General features: G+C 42.8%; 1 protein-coding gene across 5 annotated transcripts in view; it reads left to right on the top strand.

Annotated features, from left to right (window-relative positions):
- The window catches only part of CMIP (c-Maf inducing protein), a 216633-nt gene that overhangs the window by 157478 nt on the left and 40487 nt on the right, over positions 1-18668 (top strand). For all 5 annotated transcript variants that reach the window (XM_055000397.1, XM_055000400.1, XM_055000399.1 and 2 more), the window contains 3 exons: positions 2454-2615; positions 6133-6174; positions 15942-16004. In XM_055000397.1, coding sequence (XP_054856372.1) covers positions 2454-2615; positions 6133-6174; positions 15942-16004 — 267 coding nt within the window. The remainder of the gene's footprint in view (positions 1-2453; positions 2616-6132; positions 6175-15941; positions 16005-18668) is intronic.

Below are 18668 nucleotides of genomic sequence, written 5' to 3'. Positions count from 1 at the left end.
TTCTAGTGCAGAACTAATGAAATAAGGGCCTGTGTGACGATGGCCACTATATATGTGTGTCAGCTTATATAACCTTGATTTTGGCAATATTTCAAAAATTTTCAAGGGATATTTGAAATTTTTTACCAAATATCAAAAAAAATATTTATTCATTCCACAATTTCTTGCTGAGCCTCTAACTGTGTCCTGAGGAAATCAGTGTTCCATGAAACCCTTGTTGGGAAACACTATGGGTGACAGAGACATCAAACATGTTCTTTCATGATAGATACAAAGTTGCATTTTGATACACATGTCTTGATTTCTAGAATGGTCTGAAAATCTTAAATGTCATGTTGGTTGAAACTTGGGATACGAAACCTACTCCTTAACAATGTCCAACAGCAATTCTGCATGTTCTTTTCTATTGTCCTTTTTATGCCAATATCCGATCTAAATGTTTAAGCCCTATTTTAGCTAATATGTTGGGTTTTTCTGATTCTCACAAGGCTTACTGTCTCTTAAATGATTTCTCCTCCAATATAATTGAGAATAGATCCAAAGTAAACAATGCTGACCTTGGTAGACCAATGGTCTGAACTGGTATCAGGTAGCTTCATGTGTAGGGAAGGAGAAACTGTAATTACATTAGCCACTGGCACAGTTTTCATTTTAGTTGTTTTAAAAATGAGGCAGCCAATAACCAGTCTATTCCTGAAGAATGCAAGGGAAATGATACGTCACATATATTGTCTCAGTGATACCTGGAATAATTTTGTAGTTAGTGGTTAGGTTGCTGTTTGATCTACAATTAATTTTAATGCGTTATGTCTATGTAAAATATTCAGATTAATATCAGGCTGTTAACAACAAAACTGTTGTTAGCTGCCAAAATTGTTTGGGCAAAATATTGGAAGGATTCATCTGTACCCTCAGTTTCAAGAATGGCTTAATAAGGCTTTGGATATTGCGTTGATGGATAAACTCACAGAATAAACTTCATTCTGGTAAAGGCTTCCTTTAGCTAACTTTTTCAACAAAATGGACATTATTTCTTGAATACTGGAATAAACATCCAGACTATTTTGGAAAAGACAGAACTGTTTCTGAAGCAAATTAGTTTCGTTAGTAGAACTGTGTAGCATTATATTAAATTGAAAGAGGGGGGGGGAACAATTTAGTATCAATGCCATACTTTAGATTGTGAGCTGGAGAGCTGCAGATAATGGCTTACATAAAACCATCCATCAGATTTATAGTTGAGACTCTTTTTTAAAAAAAATGGGAGGTTTTTTTTCTTTACTATGGAAGGTATCCCTATAGGAGGTCCTTACTCACAGTTCATGCCATTACTGTGTTCCACTAGTCTTTCAGGGATGAGTTGCTAACTAAATGATTTGTCAGTTGAAACTGGGGCCGTCGTCACACGGGCATCTCTTCCGTTAAATTTACAGCATATAGCGTCCTACCTGTTATCGACACAGTAACCTTTCTTTGGGTCACCTAACGGCTCTTCGCGCCACCAGCTGTCCACACCGAAGCACTCTGTTCTGTTCTCTCTAACCGCGCAGAAGCAGCTCCTCCCCCCTTTTTTATTATTCCGGCGTTTAATTCCGCTGTAACGGAATAACAGCATATAAACATTCCGTTAGAGCAAAACATTACGACCCTTTTGTCTTTCCAACTTTGAAATTATATAAATAGCCCTTTGCCCGCAGAAAACTCCCTGTCTGACGTGATCCCCCTCGCTGAAGACTCTGCCATGGTGACTGAGTCATTTTTACTTCAGCAGAAAGTTTGCATTGTGTTATGGCGTTATGGCGTTATAAGGACATAATAAAATAAAAAAGGGGGAGTCGCAGGAAGAAATGGATTCTGGGATTGAAGGGAGGGCATAGGACGTTGCGAGGCGAAATACATCGATGTGAGGCATTCACACTGAGGCACAAAATAGCGCGACTATCAAGCACAAAGCAGGAGCGAGAAAATCGCTACAGTGTTGGAATAAGGTGGGTGTTTGCCGGGAAATAGCGCCATTTTAGCGCTAAATAAAAGCCCGTGTGACGATGGCCTGGTTATGAAAGGAGTTGCCCTTTATTTCAGAATCCTTTGTTTTTTGTAGATTTTGACCTATTAACCCACTCAACCCACAACTTATTTCTTCAAGATGTACACGTTGGAAATAAACGGTTTAAAAACATATTTCATCAATTTATATCTTAACAGATTCGTAGAAGTCTAAGAGAGAAGATGCCATGTAATTTTTTCGCCAGTGTAATTTTTTTAAAGTCACATTTTCTTCATGTTTACACACAACAGATTTCCCCCTCTCTGCTGTAAGATGTGGGTAGGATCAAAATGTAGAGTCTCCTTTGCTTAATAGTATGTAGAATGTTGCTTATTTTTGCAGTTTCCTCACAGTTCCTTAATCTAACATCTGCACTTCCGTGTGTCTGTTTATGAACTCTTTCTAGAAAAAGATCTACAAATATAAGAAGGTGCTGAGTAACCCAAGCCGCTTGGAGGTTGTGCTGAAAGAGATTCGAACTTTGGTGGACATGGCGCTGACGTCTCCTCTACAGGATGAATCCATCCATCAAGCTCCTCTGGAGATTGTCTCCAGATTGCTCTCAGAAGTAAGTTCTTCTTGATTTTCTTTGTTGCTTTTAAAAACTTTAATCAATGGGGCCAACTGCTGTTTGGGGAGGAATAGATTCCCATTAGAGCTGTTTTACAAACCCAAGAATCCTTGTTTGTTGGTCACTAACATTGTGAGCAGGGGCGGCGCGCCTATTGAGGCCAGGTAGGCAGTGGCCACAGGCGCGGGGTGCCGGAGGGAGCTCTGGAAGAGGCGCAGGGGGGCGAGAGCGCCCCCCCCAAGCAGAAGCCTCCTATTCCTCCCACCCCGCGCCGCCGCCGCTGCCAGCACAAGCCCCCGGCCGGGCGCAGTCACCGCGGGCAGGCATCTGCTGCGGTGGAGGCAACCAAGCGGGAGAGCTCAGAGGTGGCCCGCCGCAGCGATCGGGCCGGCGGTGGCGCGTGCGCTCCCGTGATGACGTCACGCATGACGTCATCACGCAGGCAGGTGCGCGCGTGCTCGTGCGCACGTGGGGGGGGCGCTTGGCCGGCCAGCCGCGAGCGCGACAAACCCTAGCGCCGCCCCTGATTGTGAGACTTTGTGAGCCATTATCTGCACAAAGTTACATGCAGTCAAGGAGACTCTGAAAAGCTCTGCACCCTTTTCATGAATGAGTCAGGGTGGGGCAGAGGGCTGAGAATGAACTTTTCAGCCTAACCTACATCACAGGGTATTTGTTGTCAGAATCAAACTGGAAGAGACCAGGTTCCCACTGGTGAGAAAAGCAAGGTATAAATATCTAAACAAACTCCCAAGCAACTTATAAAATAAGTATATTCATTAAAGGATTTTTTTTTCAGTTGGCACCTTAAAATATACATGGTGTGGTCAAGCCCTATTTATGTGCATTGAAGTCCTGGTGATTTCCTTGCAAGAAGTTAAGGACCTGCTTTATTAATTGAAGTGGGACTTCGGAGAACATACTTTTGTGATAGATCAATCGACAAGGCAAAACTTATAAAAACTCAGTAATTGCTAATAGCCTCTGTAAGAAAGAAGTGAGTCTTCCACTTTCTTCTAAACGTACGTGTGTAGTTGTTGTGGGTTTTCCGGGCTGTATTGCCGTGGTCTTGGCATTGTAGTTCCTGACGTTTCGCCAGCAGCTGTGGCTGGCATCTTCAGAGGTGTGGCACCAAAAGACAGAGATTTCTCAGTGTCACAGTGTTGCCTGGTTGCCAGTACCATGCAGTGGCAAGAGGGCTTCCACATGACACTGAGAGATCTCTGTCTTTTGGTGCTACACCTCTGAAGATGCCAGCCACAGCTGCTGGCGAAACATCAGGAACTACAATGTCAAGACCACGGCAATACAGCCCGGAAAACCCACAACAACCATCGTTCTCCGGCTGTGAAAGCCTTCGACAATACATCGTACGTGTGTAGTGTTGGGCAGTTTCAGTTCTCACTGGACCATGTAGTTCCCAAGAAGTAGGCCCATCACTGGAAAGTCCTTGCTCTAAAACCCTCAGACTGGGGTCTGGTACAGCCCAGAGAAATCTCCTCATTAGGAAGCTGTCTTGTGTCACATGCTTGATAGTCTGCAGTGTGGCAAACTGGGGACTAAGCACATGCGAAAGAGACATGAACCTTTTTGTGCGTGGCAGAAATAGGTTGCAAAATCCACTTGGGCATCGGCAACCTATTCCAAGGTTTGGATCCACAGAATTTGTTAGGTGCAACCAAATATGGTTCTGCCAAGCTTAAATGTTCTCTACTCCAAATGTTCTCCATACATTGAAACTCAGAGATATAAACCCTGCTAATGTGGAGGCTGTAAAAAAAAACCCTAACAACAGTTTTAAAGTGTTTTAAAGACATGAAATAGAGTGACACTTTCCAGAACCAATTCCCAAGAGCCAGTTAAAAGGATTTGAAGCAATTTGTCTGAAGGTAGCCTCATCTGATGGTGAAGCTTTTGATTTCATATGCCCCAAACCATCATGCAGGAAAAAAAATAACACAGGGGAAAGCGCATTTACCAGCAGACTTTTTTTGTTTTTAAATTCTTCTCATCGAATTCTTCCTCTGTGAGGAAAAGTGGAAGCATTACTGAACTGATTCTATCTGAAAAGTTTTCTGTTAAGTAAATAACATGCTCTGACCTGGATAGCCCAGGTATGCCTGATCTCGTCAGCTCTTGGAAGCTAAACAGAGTTGGCTTAGGTTAGTAATTGGATGGGAGACCTCCGGTGAAGACCATGGTTGTGGAAGCAGGCAATGGCAAACCACGTTTTTGATAGTCTCCTGCCATGAAAACCCCACCAAGGGTCTCCATAAGTTAGCTATGACTTGACGGCAGTCTCCACCACCAAGTAAATGGCATAGTTCAAAATTGGCAAGTACGATTAAAGCATTCGCATTGGTAGAAACATGCAGTCTGGTAGGGTTACATTAGATAGAATCATCTGCAAGGGACCAGGCAGGGGACTAAAGCTAAATTTAATAGAGTCCGTTCTTTATTTCCACCATGGGGCTGTTGATGTGCTGTAAATAATGTCGAGAGGACGTCAGTGTCCTTTCAATGCCTCTAGCGTAATAAAAAATTAAAAATAATAAATGAATTTAAAGATTAAGGAGAGGGCACGTTTGATTTGTGGGATGATGGCATGGTATAGCCCAGTCTCATCAGAACTTAGAAGCTAAGCAATGCCTCTTCAGTTGGTACTTGGATAGGAGGCCACCGGGGAAGACTGGGGTTGGTCTGCAGAGGAAGGGAATGGCAAACTACCTCTGCTCTTCACTTGCTTCGAAAACCCCTTGATGGCGTCACGTAAGTCGGTTGCAACTTGATGGCACACATACATAGGCAACCAGTCTGACCTTTGTGCCAAAAAACCTGCAGCATCTACCTGTAGAGGTGTTGGGGTGTCAGCAAATAAAACAGGAGAGGGAGCCTATCCTCTGCCAGACAAACCAGGAGCAAGAAGAGACTTGGACACCATTGTTGCCAGCATCTCAGGGGCTTCACTTCAGCCCAGTGCAGTTACTGCTGTCAATTTCATCATCATAGTGTCATAATTTTCTGAGGATGGCTTCAAACATGGCTTGGTAGAGTGGTTAGATGGGGAACGATCCACCCCAGTGAAAGAAAAATGGACTTCACCTACTCCCTTATTTTCAAGGGAGCCATAAAATCTTCTTTAGCAGATATGTCCCCATCATGTCTGATTTGGCCCTTAATTACAAGGCAAGTAAGACAAACAGTGTGGTATAGTGGCTACAGTATCGGTCTAGCATCTAGGAGACCCAGGTTCAAATCCCCACTCTGCCATGGAAACTTGCCAGGTTGCCTTGGGCCAGTCACGTACTCTCAACCTAGCCTACTTCAGATAAAGTGGCGGCGAGGAGGATAATGTAAGCTGCTTGGGGTCCCTGTTGGGGAGAAAGGCAAGGCCTAAAGGATGGAAATAAATAAACAAATGCATATTGCAAAGGAGCAAAGAACACTCATTTATCTAGATTTTAAAAAAATCGGATTGTTGCACTAATTTTGTTTGCTTGTTTTTTTTTTCCAGAATACCAACTTAACCACTCAAGAGCATGAAAACATTATTGTGGTAAGTATAGAGAAACATTTTTTTTTGCCAGCCAGCTTCATGTCAGTTTCTTTCTCTTGATCTTCCCATTTACTTTGCTTATCTCCTCTTCTGCTTACCCTGTACTACATATTTTAATTGGTTTAATTCTGAGGGTTCCCCCCCAAGAGTGGTAATTTTTGAGGGCTAGGTTGATGTACTTCTTACTTCCCAACACAAATGCTGTTCCCATGCTTCTTAGTACAAGAGATGGAGGTGGAGTAACCCCTGATAGGTTGGGAGTGGAGGGAACACTGATAGTTCTTTATAGTGTAGTAAGCTCAGGCTCCTACTCTGTCCACTAAGATTTTTTGCGAGCATACATTTAACATAATGGTTACCTTTGGATACCACACAAACCTTACATTTTTACAGTGTGGATGAAACAAAGATTTGGAGCTTATACATACTATTGCCGCTCCCCTTCTGTGCAGCACTGGAATTGCAGACCCGGGAATCTAAACTGCAGCTTGTTGAGACATTTGAATAAGACATTTTAACCGATTGTGGCTTCCTTCTTGCTTTCAACCTCAGGAATTGAAAGCACCTGATTTGGATATCATAACAAACTGCCTTTTATTAAAGACTTCCTTTTTTGCAGTTTAACCACTAGTCCTATTCACATACTAGTTTTACCACTAGTCCTATTCACATCGCGCATGTACGTGCATACATCTGTTCATAAGAAAGAGCCAGCATGCATTCACTTTATAAATGAAACCAGTGACCAGTACCTGGATAAATAAGGGGTTTAAGCTATAACATTGAGCATAACATGAGAATTACTTGATGCACATATAATGTACACTGTATATGCATTCACTGTGACATGTGAACTGTGCATGAAGGATTTGGAGAGATTGAGCTGGAGGGGTTGATTTGTTTCATTTGATGAAAGTCATACATTTCATTCCATTTGCTTAAAACTATGTTATCCCAAAGCAATAGCATAAAGCACAAACAATATAGTCTTTAGAGTATCCAAAAGCATTTTTTAACAACGTTCATTAGACAATAGGCATAAAAAAGAAGATTGAAGGAAATAGTCAGATCCTTATCCAGAACAATCCAATTTTTGCTTCCAGTATCATCTTGACATACAACAATTTGCACCTTAATTTCTGAGCATGTATTGGAACTTACTCAGTGCTGTGAATGACCTAGTTACTCGCATCAGCAGGTATTTACTGGATTTAGACACAGGAGAACATGAATTACAAAGACACTGGCTTGAATTCAGAAATGTTGCAAGCGGAAGCATGAATGGACTTAACGCGTGAATGGACTTAATGCTTGCATGAGATCTTGGGCAACGCTTAACTCTTTCTTCCCTGTATATTATGGTGCTCATAAATTGCTCGCACAAATTCTTGTGCAGGTGTAAATGCAAGTGGGGATTTGACTTAGTGCAAGTGGCTATTTCAGTCTTTCTCTTGCATGTCCACTTGTGCGAGAACTCAAGCAGAAACTTTGCGCTGGGTCCACTGAATGAGTCTTTCTCAGGTGCAGTATGTAAAAGGCGGTGCAGAAAACAGAAAAACGATACCTTCAATAGTATCGCAGCCACAAATCCTAAGACCTAAATTTGTCATTGTTTTTTTGTTCCTATCTCAAGACAGATGAATGGCACAAAATTATAGAATCATAGAGCTGGAAGGAGACCCAAGGGTCATCTAGTCCAACCCCCTGCACAATGCCTTTGGAAAGCCTAGGGCTGTAAAAACTTTTCTTCATGGACAAATTGCCAATTATGCAAGACAGGCATGCTTCACACACTGATATCATTGAGAAAACTGACGTGTGTGTACGAGTTCCATGTCTAGTTGGATGTCTTGTTTGTAAATTTTGCTGTAAATCAAGGTTTTGACGGTGAGGTTGGACCTAATGTACCATGTCAGTGCTACTCCTTTTGTTCATTTCTTCCTGGGAATACTAACTTAAGAGATGGTGGTAGCGTTGGAGATCCATGCAGCCCCATGGAAGCAGGGAGCACTAGTTCAGGCACAAAATCGGGTTTAGTCATCAGGACTGGGGCCACAGACAGTGAGGATGTGAATCTCACCTAAACTCACCAGTTCTGAATTCACATCCTCCTCCACCTCTGGGTACAAGTCATATCTAAGAAGCTAATGATCTCCGGTTAGCTCATTAAATGAAGGGGGGGGGGGAATCACTATTCCTCCTCTCCTCCGAACCAATATAAAAATCATAATGGTGCCAGCAATTTATCAGAGAGGTGAAAATTGCCTCTCCATCATTCTAATTTAATTTCAGCTGCGAGCGATTTCCAGGAGACTTGTTCAGTAATCTAATCTAGGATGTTGCTGTCACCTGATCATATCGTGCCTCGGCGAATCTTCCAGCGAAAAGTGCCCAGCAGCGAAGCATAGCTCTCGCCAGGTGTGAATTGCACTTAACTGCCACTCAGGAGTCCACTAGAGCCGGGCTGGTAGTCATGGCAATCGATTTCCAAAGCAACAGTTGCATTTCCTTTCAATCCCAAATGATGCCTTTGCTAATTTGTGCTCCCCGTTAATACCCAATATCAATAGCTAGAATGTGCTGGGCTGGAGGAGGAGGAGATATTATTTAAAAATAAGAGCGAGTGTACAAGGATTACCCTATTTGGGAGTTCGCTGCAGAAAACCCTGAGGTACAAACTGCTGTGGTCCTGAAACAAAGTAGACGTGAGTGAGGAGGCAGGCAAGATGGTGAAATAATAATAAATAATAATAATCGTGCTTATATACTGCTCTTCTAGACAGATCGGTGCTTCACCCAGAGTAGTGAACAAGTTAGGTTTATTATTATCCCCACAATACAGCTGGCGAGCTGGGACTGAGAGGAGGGGCTTACCCAAGGCCACCTACTGAACTCATGGCAATAGTGGGATTCGAACCTGCAGAGTGCTGATTCACAGCTGAACTACAGAAGCTCTCTAAAGAAATGGTGGTTGTGATTTCTGTGAGTGGTTAACCAAAGGAAAGATGGCAATAGCAATCTCAGCAATAGGAGTAAGTAGGGATGAGTCTGCCTAGAAAGGAATAGTGTTTGGAAAACGGGGGATAATCCAGGGAAGTTGAACTCTTCCTGGGGGTAGGGAAGATTTAAGCTCCAGCTTGGCATGCACCATAGCCCCAGTCAGACTTGAGCCTGAACCCACCTGGGAAGCACGAAACTCTAGAACATGTCTCTGGAACCGACCCCAAGAAAATGGTAACATAAAGTTAGGCTCTGAGTCATTCTAAGTCCAGAAGGATTTGTTCTAGAGCCACCTCTTGGAAGTATTGAAAGGGGTGGAGAGCTTGCATTGAGTTTTGCACGCTTGAAGGGGGACTGTAGCATTGTGGAGGAGAACATGCTTTGGATGTGCAAGGCTCCATGTTATAGCCCTTGTGTCTCTGGGCTAGTGTTGTCATGAGAAGGGGATTTCCCCCCCCCATCACTTTTTTTAGAGAGAACCATTGCTGCTTCTTACTCTCTTTTCCCTTTTTGTAAAGAGGAGTTTCTCTTTCATTTCTCTTTGAAGAGAAATGAGTGCTCCCTTTGGTGACTTCAGCCATTGCGGTTGTTTTATGTGACCACAGGGTGGTGCTCTAGCAGGAGGACAGGAAAACTCAGGGAGACATTGCCTGCCTTTGAGCATCTACAGAGTGAAATTTTGAAGTTTTGCAGTCTCCCTTCCTGCCCCTCCTCTCTTTGAATTTCTGTTTAATCAAAACAGAATTGATTTGACACAGAATCCAGATTCCTAAAAAGAGGGAAAGACCAGGATGGTTGGATTTCGGGGGGAAATTGGTTAAAGAGGAATTATGAGAATTTCTCTTACCAGTGCTATTCCAGACTTCATGGGGCAATCATCTGGCTTAGTAGAAGGAAATTTCTTTCATGCATTGTGGATAGCTTCTGTGCTTTGGGCCAACTGAAAGACGTCTCGCATATTGGGGGGGGGGCTTTGAAGGGGTTGAGCCTTGGAGGGAGGGAACTTGGGTGTTAGCAGGATTTAGTTCAAACTGTCTCCACGGTTGTGCATAATTTCTGGTAGCCGTGTTGGTCTGCATTCGAATAGCAAGATTCGAGTAAAATAGCACCTTAAAGACCTACAAGATTTCCAGGTGTAATCTTTTGAGTCAAAGCTCCCTTCGTCAGGGATCTCTCAAAAGTATTGTGGAAATCTTGTTGATCTTTAAGGAGCTACTGGACATGAATCTTGCTCTTCTGTTGTGCATAAGGAGTTCTAATTTTTAACCAGATACCAGGAATCCCTTTGCGGAGGGACAGAAAAGTCCCAGGGCCCTTCCCCCTGTGCTGAGAACCCTTTGTTCTAGAATTACATTGTAATTTCCAATGGGAGACCACAGTGACATGATTTCATTACATGCACCGCATCAGCCATAACCTCTAATGCAGTTATGGTATGTAACTGCATTGAGTTGCCTAGTGATGGACAGAGAGAGATGAATCAAATAATTGGAAAGCAAAAGGTTTGTTTTGTTTTGTTTGGAGTGGGGGGGGGGGACCTCAAAAGAGCCCAGAAAGACCAGATGGTTTCACAAGCCAAGCTGTCTTTTTACTGCAAAAAGTCCCAAACATGGCACACCCTTTACAAATACTGTAACATGCACAGTGTTGGGGTAGCCATGAAAATTACCCAGAAACGGCAACAGGTTCAAAATGAGGCAGCACGACTTTTGTTAGGGGCTAGCCAAAAGGAAAGCGTCTAGTCTCTTTTAAAACAGCTACATTGGCTGCCAGTTTGTTCCTGAGTTCAATTTGAGATGCTGGTTATGACCTTTAAAGCTCTGAACGGCCTAGGACTTGCATATCTCAAAGGCAAGCTTTCCCCATACGTTCCTGACTGTGTGCCAAATGTGTTGTTATGGTTGCCTCCTTATTATTATTCTCCCAGCGATGGTGGCTGGCTTGACATTTAGTGGGCATCCTTTTCTATAGTGGCTCCACCTTTTGGAACAGGGCTCCTGAGGAAGTGAGGAGCACAGCTAGGGTTGCCAGATGACCTCCCCTGCAAAATGGAAGCCCTCCCCGCGGCACTCACCCATAGGCTTCCAAAGTGCCCACTGGTGGCAGACAAACTCCCAGGGGTTTGCACCCTTGCTTGCCAATCTGCCAGTGATTGGTGGGAGGTAGCAAGTCCCCGGAGGTCACCTGCCACTGGCAGGCACCCCAGGAACACACGCAGTACGCACTCCCAAGGGCCGCAATGACATAGCTCCAGGAAGTGACATCTTCAGGCAGGCCGCAGGAGCACTCCCATGCTCAGAGCGTGGGAGCACTCCCATGGCCAGTGCGATGAGGTCATCATGCAGCCGCTGGAAGGCACGCACACAAAGCATGCATGCAGAGGGAAAGCCCACCCCTGGCACGAGGTAAGTACCAGGTTCCCCCTGCCCTCTCACCAGGAGGGTATAGGGAGGGACCTGGCATTCCTACTCACCCAACTTTCTCCTTCACCCATGTGCTTCCAACTCCAGTGCAATAACATCACTTCCGCAAATGGCATCATCGCTGCCGTCGGTGGCTGGCCGTGCTGGCAAGCCACTTCTCTAGTGCAGTGGAGCCTGGAAGAGTAGGCCAGCCAGCTGCTTCCCCGGCATGCAAGAAGCCAGGCAGGCTGGAAGCAGAGGGAGGAGGCGGAAGCAGGGGCAGAGGAAGCGGGCTAGGCCTACTGGCTACTCCCCTGGAAGTGCTTCAAGCAGGGGGAAGGAAGCAGAGGCGGCACAGGAAGGCTGCTCCTCCCCCAGGCACAAAAATACCGGCTGTTTATAAGTCTAGTATTTTAACCACATTTCTCCCAGATAGTCCAATAAAAAAACGGAGTGTCTGGGGGAAAACCAGACACCTGGCAGCCCTAGGCTTTTAGTTTTTAGGAGGTGCCGTATGCCCATTTTATTTGCAAGGACTTCTTAATGGGGTTTTAGCTGTAGGCATTTTCTTGGAGAGGGGAGTTAATGGGCTTTTATTGTGTTTTTTAAATGTTTTGAATCTTACAATTGTAAGCCATCTTGAGCCATGAGGGGAAAGTGGGGTATAAATATTTTAATAATTGAACTTTGTTAAAGCTAAGCAAGTCCAAGTTTGCTCAGTGCCTGGAGGAGAAGTCTCTTGGGCAATTTAGGGAGGTTCCTCAAAGAAGTTAAGGTGGAATATAAATTTTAAAAGTCTGCCAAGTTTCTAGCCCAGAAACATTTTGACGAGGCTTTCCACCCCCTTAATGCCTACGGTAGTCATTTGCTTACTAGTCTGAGGAACCTTATTGAACTTGTTTACTTCGAAGCAGTTCTTACTTCATATGTAATTACTACTTGGATTAAAAATACATGATTACATTTTTAAAAAAATATGGGAAAGAAGATAAAATATCAAGATGAATAGCTAAGTCATAGGACTAGGCAGAAATGTCAAAAATAACGAACTATGCGCATGTGTGTGAAGGGAAGGCAGATAATAAATATGTTTAATCAAGATTGGTGCTTGTTCATTGATTCTTGTGAAAGAATTATGTAACTGAGGTGACTGAGAGAAGCAGCTTCTGTAGGCCATTGCATTGTTGTTGGTATCTTTGTAGTTATATTTTAAAAAATAAGATGATTAATTAAAAAAAACAGAGCCAATAGCTGTTTAAAAGTCTGGTTCTAAATATATGTTGTGGTATTTGATAAATTACTTGAGACTAGCCATATTTTTCAGATCTTGTCTGCCCATGGACGAGCAAGCGCTCTGGGGTTCCTGGTGTGTAGATCTGGCCACGTGTAGACTGTAGCATCTGTAGACTGGGGCTTTCATCCAGCGCTGTCTTTCGTGGAGGGTTGCCAGCCCCCAGGTAGTAAATTAAACAAGTAAAGACACAGTATCAAATAAGATCTACTCGGATGTTTAGTGAAAAAGTGCTCTGTGCAAAATTTATAAGCCAAATTTAATGAATAAATGTATACATACCAATACAAGCTGCCCAAGTTCTCGAATGATTTGTCTGCACCTGTTGGATTGTTATATTAACTTAGACTTTTGAAATTGACTAGATATGTATTCATTCGAGAACTTTGGCGGCTTGTATTGATATGCACGGACCACTTTTTCACTAAACATCCGAGCAGACCTTATTTAATAATAATAATATGTTTACTGCTTTTCCAGCCGAAGCCATAAGCCATACAAACACCAACAAAATATGAACTAGACCTTATTTAATACTGATTCTTTACTTGTTTAATTTTCTTCCCTAGCGTATCTAGTTAGGGTGCTTAGTTTGGAGGAACCTCTCCTTTTTGTGTGTTAGCCTCCAGGTAGTGGTTAGAGATCTCCTGGTATTACAGCTGATCTCCAGGCCACAGAGGTCAGTTCCCCTGAAAAAAAGGGCTGCTTTGGAAGGCAGAGTTGATGCCTCGCTGAGGTCCCTCCTCTCCTCAAATCCTACCTTCTCCAGGCTCCATCCACAAAATCTCCTGGAATTTCCTGGTCTGGATCTGGCAACCCCTAAATTCACAAGAATGAAGAAGCAGGTTAAATGTGTCTGAAGGGGTTGGAGCTCACTTCCATAGAGATGAGTGTTAACTTTGGACCTCTGCCGACATACTTGCAAACAGAGGGAAGGCTCTGTGGGGTGAACCCTCTGCCTTTTGTTCCCCCAACACACAAATGGAATCCTGAATGCCATTTCATTTGTGTTTTAGGAGGGCTGTCTGCTTTGGGGGTTCACCAGCTTACAAGGTTAAGTGTTCAAATGTTTTGCTCAGCGTTAAAAAATAAAAATTAACACTTTTGTAATTCTTGTCAAACTGCTCACAGTGGAGGAAGGGAGACTTCACGATTGACGCAGGGTCCCGCCAGTCAGCGCTATGCAAATCTGAGCTTCTGATGAACTTGGTCCAGGGGAGAAAATAAGACATGTATTTTTTTTTAAATCTAAGCTATTTATGCCCTGCCTTTTGAGGAAAAACAAAATCTTCCCCCTCAATATAGTGGATGTCTTTGCCCAGCAGGCTCACCACTAAAATACATATGTGTGTACATACTAGGGTTGCCAGCTTACCTGGTATAGCGGGAAGTCTCCCACCACTGTCTCCTGTTCCTCACTTGAATGAGTGGCATGCGGAAATTGGGTGGTGGTGGTGAGATAGATTAATGTTTTACCTGGAAGTGATGTTGCAACTTCGATCGGTACTACCGCTCCCCATTCCTGCATGCTGAGAGCAGAGGTTTACCGACCCTAGTACATGCCCTCAGGTGGCCTTAAGATAGATGACTGTGTCAATCAACCGCTGTTACCCATAATTGTTAATTGTAACCTCTAGGTTCAGGAGGAAATGCAATGCTGAGTGTGGGGTGTGAAACTGCAACTGTTCTTCTATGCTACCCGTTTTAACTATGCTATAAAGTTTTAATTGCTTATTTTTGAATTTTGTATTTTAAATTGATGTGATCCTCTCTGAGCCTGCTCATGGGGAGAGCAGACTACACATTTAATAAATAAATAAATTCTGAGAACCAGATGCTGGGATCAAACTATTGGGGAATACCATCGTGTTCATGTCTTGTTCATCATCTGGCTGTCCACTGTTGGACACAGAATGCTCAACAAGATGGATTTTCATCTTATCCTGCAAGCAGGTTACATTCTTAGAGCACCAATCGTCTACCAATATGATGTAGTTGAATAAGCATTCTCTTCCAGATTGCGTTAGACAGTCCTCCAAATGAGAATCACTCCCTACTAGAGGTGGCCATGTACCGAAATATGAATCAAAGTTTATCACGAACCAGGCTATTTTTTGGTTCGTGAACCAGCAGTTCGTCAGAGGGCATTTCTGATGATCTGTGATGATTTTGAGGGTGGTTTGTTTGGTTCGTTTTTTGGTTTGTCACTGCAGACAGCATGGCGCCGATCAATCAGGGGGGATGAGCTTTCTGCAGACCTTCTGCTGTCCCGGAAGTGACGTATTCACAAACCGGTCAATAAAATATATATCTATATATCTATATACAAAGTTGCATTCTCATCATTGGAGTAAGGCATTCCAGTGTACCATTATGAGAACAAGGAGTGGAGGACAGCCTTGGCTACAGCAACATCAGCAGATGACCACGTAGCCGCTTTGCGAATGCTAACCAGCGGCACACCCCTGATAAGTGCAATTTCATGCCAGTTCATGGTTCGTGAAACGCTACGAAACACCATGTTCCTGGTTTGTGCCCGTCTCTACTCCCTACCTCTGTCTTGTCATCTTGTTATTCTTCCACCTTTCATGGACGTTTTCCCCCTCCAACAAGTTTCTTGGAGGAAGAAGCAGATAATGTGCCACACAGAGAATGTGGTGTCCGAATTGATCCTGGAAGAGGAAATTGTCCAGGGAATGAGCACAGGGCAGGAGGCTGAAAAAAGATTTTTTGTAGCAAACGTACTTTTCTTTCGTCACTGGAGCAGAGCAGTCACCTTACCAAGATCCTCAAGCCTTCAGTGGGGAGGGAGGGATGGGTATGCTTTACTGGGGCAAACCTATTATCATGACACATGCTATTGCAAAATTAAAATATTTTTTCTTGTATGCTTCATGAGAATGCATGTATGTGTTGGGATTGGGGTGAGTTGTATGTTTGTTCTGGGCCTAGAGAAACGATGCTGACCTTATCTGACTGGGTTCTCTTAGAAAAATATTTGGTTTTGTTCTCTTTCTTGGTCCCAATACAGGCAAATAACAATGTATAAACTTTCTTTCCTTTGTTGTTTTCAGGCAATTGCTCCTTTGCTGGAAAATAACCATCCACCTCCAGACTTATGTGAATTTTTTTGCAAGGTATTTCTGAAAGTTCTTATTTTTTAAAAATATCAAGACTTTGTTATACTCAGGTCATATCTACGCTCTGTACAAGTTGATTTACAGTGCAATCATAAGAAGACTTGCGCCTTCTAAATCCTTTGAAGTCAGTGGGTTTGGAAGGATGTAACTCTATATAGGATTAGGATTGTACTGATAACTGCCAGTTTTCCAGGGGAACACCTGGGTATTGTAGTTCCTGTGAGAAGGTAAAAATAGAAAAGAGTCCAGTAGCACCTTTAAGACTAACCAACTTTACTGTAGCATAAGCTTTCGGGAATCACAGTTCTCTTCGTCAGATGCAAGAAGGTAGATGTGAGAAGGTAGAACTTCAAACTGAGCTCTTCATCAGGCTATAATTCCAAAGGTTCTTTAGAGGAAACTGTGGCAATAAAAGCATGTGAGCCTATAACTATAAACTAGGTTATAGTTGTATAATATAGACAGGACTTGAAGCTGTAACTCTCTGTGCTCTTCCTTCTGTGTACGCATGCATACGATTGGGGTTGCATGTTTCTAAGTAAAGAAAATAACGTTTTCATTGTTATGCACATAGCATTGTACCCACTTTGTAAATAAATACCAAATAGTCCATACACCCCTGCATTTTCTCAAACGCAGAGTCTGTTAGTGTGTTATTTTTTTCCTTGATGCCTCAAATTGAACATTGCTAGAATTTTGTTGGTATGATTTTGTTGTACAAATAAATCAAGAATTAGACTCGCAAATTACTCATACTATGCTAATTTAATTACATACGCACATTTCAAAAGCAGAAAAAAATTGCAATATACCATTTATTAAATCATGAATGTGGTAAATCACAAAACCAAGCCTGGTGCATGAATTGATTTTGCAGTTGAACAATTTTATAATAGTTGTTTTACTGAAGATTTTACTAGCATGTAAAGATTGGTGTGTTACTCTTTTTAATGCTTTTGAAATGTTCATTTGTAAACACATTATTATTGTATTATTGAACAACGGGTGAGCGAAGCTCTGAGATTTGCAGGGGGGGCATACCTTTCTTTAGTTAGGTTATTTTCTTTTGGAGAATTTTATTGCACCTCATATTTCTGGAACCTCACATTTGTGGCAGGTATAGAACTTTCGACAATTCACGAATGATAGAATATGAAATTGAGAAATTGTGCTGTGCAAATATTTATATTGACTGTGGTTTTGCTTTGCTAATCTACCTTCAGTGATCCTTTTGACTTTTCTTCAGCTGGCGTATTCTTGTTTGCCTTTTTTTCTAACAACCCAGCCTTGCAAATACACAAAGGTGACTGTGTACAATTCAGAGTTAGTGTGCTATAGCATTTAGCAATATCAGATCATACTATGGAGACTGCAGTTCAAACCCGCAGCCAGTAGGGTTGCCAACCTCCAGGTGGTGGATAGGAATCTCCTAGAATTATGAGTGTTCTCCAAGCCACAGAGTTCAGATCCCCTGGAGAAAATGGCACCTTTGGAAGGTGGACTCTCTGGCATTATATCCTACTGAGGTCCTTCCCCTCCCCAAACTCCATTCTCTCCAGGCTCCATCTCCAAATCTCCAGGAATTTCCCAACCTTGAGCTGGCAACCCTAACAGCCAGCCGTAAAGCTTCCTGAGTGATCTCGGGCCATTTATTCTCTTGGCCTCTCTGTGTTCCCGTATAGAACATTTTCATCTTGCTCTTTCTCTTCTTTCTTCTTTCATGTTATCAATGACCCTGTGAGGTAGGTTAGGTTTGGGAAAGAGAAACTGACCCGGAGTCACCCAGCAAGTTGCATGGCAAAGTAGGGATTTGAACTTGAATTTCCCCTATCCTAATACATACTTGTATGTCAGTCCTTGGAGGAAGGGCAGAATAAAAATGAAGGGGAGGGTTTGCAAAGCTAATTGGATAATGCTAGAAACAAACTCTTTATAGACAAGGGGTGCTGTGTCTACCCAAAGCTGAATACTTTAGAATGCCATTGGTTCCCACAGCAAAAGTTTATGCACACTGTTAATATTGCCATTGAAATCATTAGGATTTAAAACTGCTTACTTTTGATTGGATCCTTCCTGACTAGTGTATTTTGGTAATTGCAGAATGAGTAGATGTGCACATAATCATAACCTTAAATAAAAATAATTCCAAGAAAAGCTCTTTAACATAACAAGCAGTAGGATAATGGCCAGGGTGAAAACAGTTCCAGGGTGAAAGTGCAGGGTAGTGACCGTTGTCCAGTCACACCTTCTTAGCCTAACCTACCTCACAGGGTTGTTGTGAGGATAAAATGAAGGAAAGGAGAATGATGTACGCCACTGTGGGTCCCCATTGGTTGAAGAAAAGCAGGTTATAAATAAAGTAAATAAATAATAAATTTTGGTAGATTTTGACCATGACAGTCCCTGACATTACATTGGAAGCATAATATTCCAACTTGTCTGATTTTTTTTAAACACCTGGGCCGTTTCCACACAGCTTACCTTGTTCCAGAAAACAGCGAAATCTCGCGCGAAATCTCACGAGAAGACGCTGTTATTGCATCTTCTCATGCGATAACAGCGTCTTCTTGCGTGATTTCGCGCGATAGCATCTTCTCGGATGATTTCGGAACAAGGTAAGCCTTGTGGAAATGGCCCTGGATTTATTTGGAAGGCCTTTGT

Source organism: Eublepharis macularius, chromosome 16, assembly GCF_028583425.1.
Source record: "Eublepharis macularius isolate TG4126 chromosome 16, MPM_Emac_v1.0, whole genome shotgun sequence".
NCBI lineage: Eukaryota > Metazoa > Chordata > Lepidosauria > Squamata > Eublepharidae > Eublepharis > Eublepharis macularius.
Note: the sequence above shows the minus strand (reverse complement) of the source record. Positions and strands in the feature narration are given on the sequence as shown.